Here is a 3431-nt window from a genome sequence, read left to right as displayed (position 1 = left end):
CTGTCTGTCTGTCCTGTAGACCTATAGCAGGCTATGCCAACCTGTGTCCTGCTATGATCTCCTCTCAGCCGCAGGAGTTTGAAGGGATGCTGTCGACCGTCAAACACGAGATCATTCACGCTCTGGTCAGTGAACAAACAGACAGTTTTTATCTCCTCAGTCTCCTTCTGGTGTGTCACAGACATCTATGGCCTCACTGATTATAGCTTCGTCTCCGACCTTTGTTCTGTCCACCAGGGGTTTTCAGCGGGTCTGTTTGCCTTCTACCACGACGATGACGGCAAACCTCTGACTCCTCGCTTCGCCAGCGGCCTGCCCGCCTTCAACGAGAGGTGAATACAGTTTGTCTCAAACGCAGCATGTGTCTGTACAGAGGCTTTTAAAGTATGTTTATATGGTTTGATTCATCTGTAGAGTTCAACCTCAGTGCTTCCAGCCTTTTTCCTGACTGTATATTAAAGATATTTAATGTTATATTCAATAATAACAATAACAGCTGATCCACTGCACCATGAACCCAAACAGTGAACACAGTAACTGCAGGAAGTTGGTGGAAAATGAACAGTTTTAATGATTTTTATGCAGATTATTTTTAGGATTCTGTTTGTATTTTATATTTTAAGGTTCAAGGTTACTTTATGTGTACCTGTAGGTAGATTTGGTTTGCAGTAAAAGACATTCCTCGTGACAGAGAAACGTGCTCCAGACTGTAAAAATCCTCCAATAAAGTATGATGTGTGTCAGTCTGGGTTTGTACCAGTGGAGCGACGCTGTGATCAGGAGGGTCAGCAGACTGTGGGACATCAGAGGAGGAGTGATGGTCCGACACCACGTCCACGTTCTGGTCACACCTCGCGTCGTGGTAAGAAGTCACTTTAAGATGTTATATTGTTCCTCCAGTTAGTAAATCTCAGAACTGAACTCCCAGTGGACTCTCTCGTCTTTGTTTCCAGGAGGAGGCGCGGAGACATTTCAACTGTCCCATCTTGGAGGGAATGGAGCTGGAGAACCAGGGCGGGACGGGAACCGAGCTGAATCACTGGGAGAAGAGACTGCTGGAGGTAAACCACCTCAACGCCTCTTCTGTCTGACTCTGGAAGCTGCAAAGAGAAATGAAGGTTTTGTTCGTCAGTTTGGCGTTTTCACCGTTTCCTATCTGCCTCCCTCAGAACGAGGCGATGACTGGCTCCCACACCCAGAACCGGGTGTTTTCCCGGCTGACGCTGGCCATCATGGAGGACAGCGGCTGGTACCGGGCCAACTACAGCCTGGCCCAGAGGCTGGACTGGGGCCGCGGACTCGGCTGCGACTTCGTGTTGAAGAGCTGCAAGTTCTGGATGGACAGACAGAGGCAGAGGTCACATAGTGTACTGTTTGTAGCCTTAAAGATCAGACTCAATCCGGTCCTTCAATACTTATATGGACCTTAATATGTTGACACAGCTGCTTTCTGTTGTTATTCTGCTTTGTTCCATATATTGGGACTATAGACCTCCGCCCAGAAGGAGGAAGCTGAAATTCACTGTGTGAAGGGACGCTGAGTTCAACTGTGACTCACATTCAACAGTTTCTGTTCTTTAGAGAAATATTTGTAAACCGTGAAACCAAAGAAATCATGTCATCATGTGGAAACAGAACAGTTTCCTCAAACAAAACAAACTCTAGAGCCTCTGCGTGCACTCTGAAACAGCTCAGTCTTTATCAGTAAACAGCGTCCTCTGGTGGCGAGAGACAGACTGTGCACGCAAAGAGAACCACATGACCCATACATACAGAGAAATAAATCTAACATAACTGAATAATGATAACAATTAAAGAATAGTTTCCAGTCCTGTGTGAATGTGAGGAGAAATACAGATACAAGACATCAGATAAGAAAATACACATTTAATAAAAACTAGAATAGTTATATGAAAAAAATCTGAATATATAAGAAAAAAGGACAAGAAGAACAACTGGTCTTTCACAAACTGTAAATTCTTGACTTTAAGTAACTTGTGTTTGTGGTTGCAGACGACACGCTGTGACGCCGTACTGCGACACGGTGCGAGCGTCTCCTCTGCAGCTCACCTGCAGACAGGACCAGCTGGCTGTGGCCGTCTGCAACCTGCAGAAATACCCGCAGGAGCTGCCGCTGGAGTACCAGGTACGGACCCAGGCGCTGGTTCTGGAGGTGGTTGAGAGCCTCATACAGAGTTCAGGGGCCCGACCTATAAACAGTGTTCACACGTGTCACACTCTGGTTCCCAACGTAAGAGATCTCTTTTATATCAATGAGTAAACTGACTCCTGATTATATTTCATATATTCAGTAATAACAATAACTGCAGGAGCTTCGTGTAAAATTAGGATCCAGTGAATATTGATCAGAGATGAGTTTTCTTTATATTTTCAGGAACTTTTTGTACAATTCTCTCTGTATTCTGTATTTTAAGAATCATACATAGTTCGTAGTCTTGTTTTGTCTTATAGTGGGATGTTGGCAAAATAGGGTAAAATAAAAATTGGAATTTCGATCAGAAAATAAAGTTTATTTCTCTGATTCACCGGCTGTCTCCCTCTCTGTGCCGCTCGACCAACGCTGAAGATATCGTTTTAAAAAAGGTCGATAAATGTGATCTGTGAGCTCAACATTGAGCAGAGCAGCAGGAGATAGATGTTTGTCCAGAGGAAATAACTGAAATCATTACTCGATTGTTGCTGATTAATATTTGTGTGTGTGTGTGTGTCAGTATTTTGACAGGATCCCGGATGTGGCGGCTGACCAGCTGTCGTTCTTCGGCGGCGCCGTTGAGATCGCCGATTACTGTCCCTTCAGTCAGGAGTTCAGTTGGCACCTCAGTGGAGAATATCAGAGGAACTCGTACTGCAGAGTGTCTGAGAACCAGCCAGGTGACCCTCGCACCGCTCGCACCGCGTCCTCCAGCTGTCAGAGAGACTCAATAATCGTTTAAATGCCGGCGCTCGTGTTCTTGTGACTCTCCTGGAAGACGCTCACAGTGTCGATCACATTCACTATGAACAACAGGCCGATCAGTGTTCATGTAACATATTGAAATATCATTTCAAACAATGAATAAAAACTAAACAACATGAATGACGGACAGAAGTCACACATATCTTTGTCTGGATGTTCACTGAAGAAAGATTTTATCTTCTGAATCCAGTTTTAGTGAATCAGCTTCTGAATGTTACTTCTTACAAGATTAATGAGTAATAAAATACTTTGTGTGCAGACTGGTGGAGGAACTACGGGGCGGAGCAGTACGGTCCGGACTCTGTGTGTCTGTACCAGAAGTCGGCGTTCGTGATGGAGCAGTGCACCAAGAAGATGACGTACCCCGACTGGGGCTCGGGCTGCTACAAGGTGATAACGCTGGTTTCTTTTTAACGCTTTCATTTCCACGCCGTCGCACTCGGCTCACACTCCC

General features: G+C 45.3%; 1 protein-coding gene across 1 annotated transcript; it reads left to right on the top strand.

Moving 5' to 3' along the window:
* Window positions 1–23: 23 nt before the first annotated feature.
* lmln (leishmanolysin-like (metallopeptidase M8 family)) lies at window positions 24–3367 on the top strand (the record flags this gene model as incomplete). The annotated part of the gene is given in 8 exon segments (XM_035676247.1): window positions 24–125; window positions 238–332; window positions 745–862; window positions 954–1061; window positions 1170–1357; window positions 2014–2146; window positions 2733–2892; window positions 3237–3367. Coding segments are annotated over 8 exon segments (1005 nt in total), but the record flags the coding sequence as incomplete, so codon positions are not given.
* Window positions 3368–3431: the final 64 nt, after the last annotated feature.

Source organism: Morone saxatilis, unplaced genomic scaffold (assembly GCF_004916995.1).
Source record: "Morone saxatilis isolate NCDOM2014 unplaced genomic scaffold, NCSU_SB_2.0 Contig5, whole genome shotgun sequence".
Lineage (NCBI taxonomy): Eukaryota > Metazoa > Chordata > Actinopteri > Moronidae > Morone > Morone saxatilis.
The sequence above is the reverse complement of the archived record's forward strand: the minus strand, read 5'-3'. Positions and strand labels throughout refer to the sequence as shown.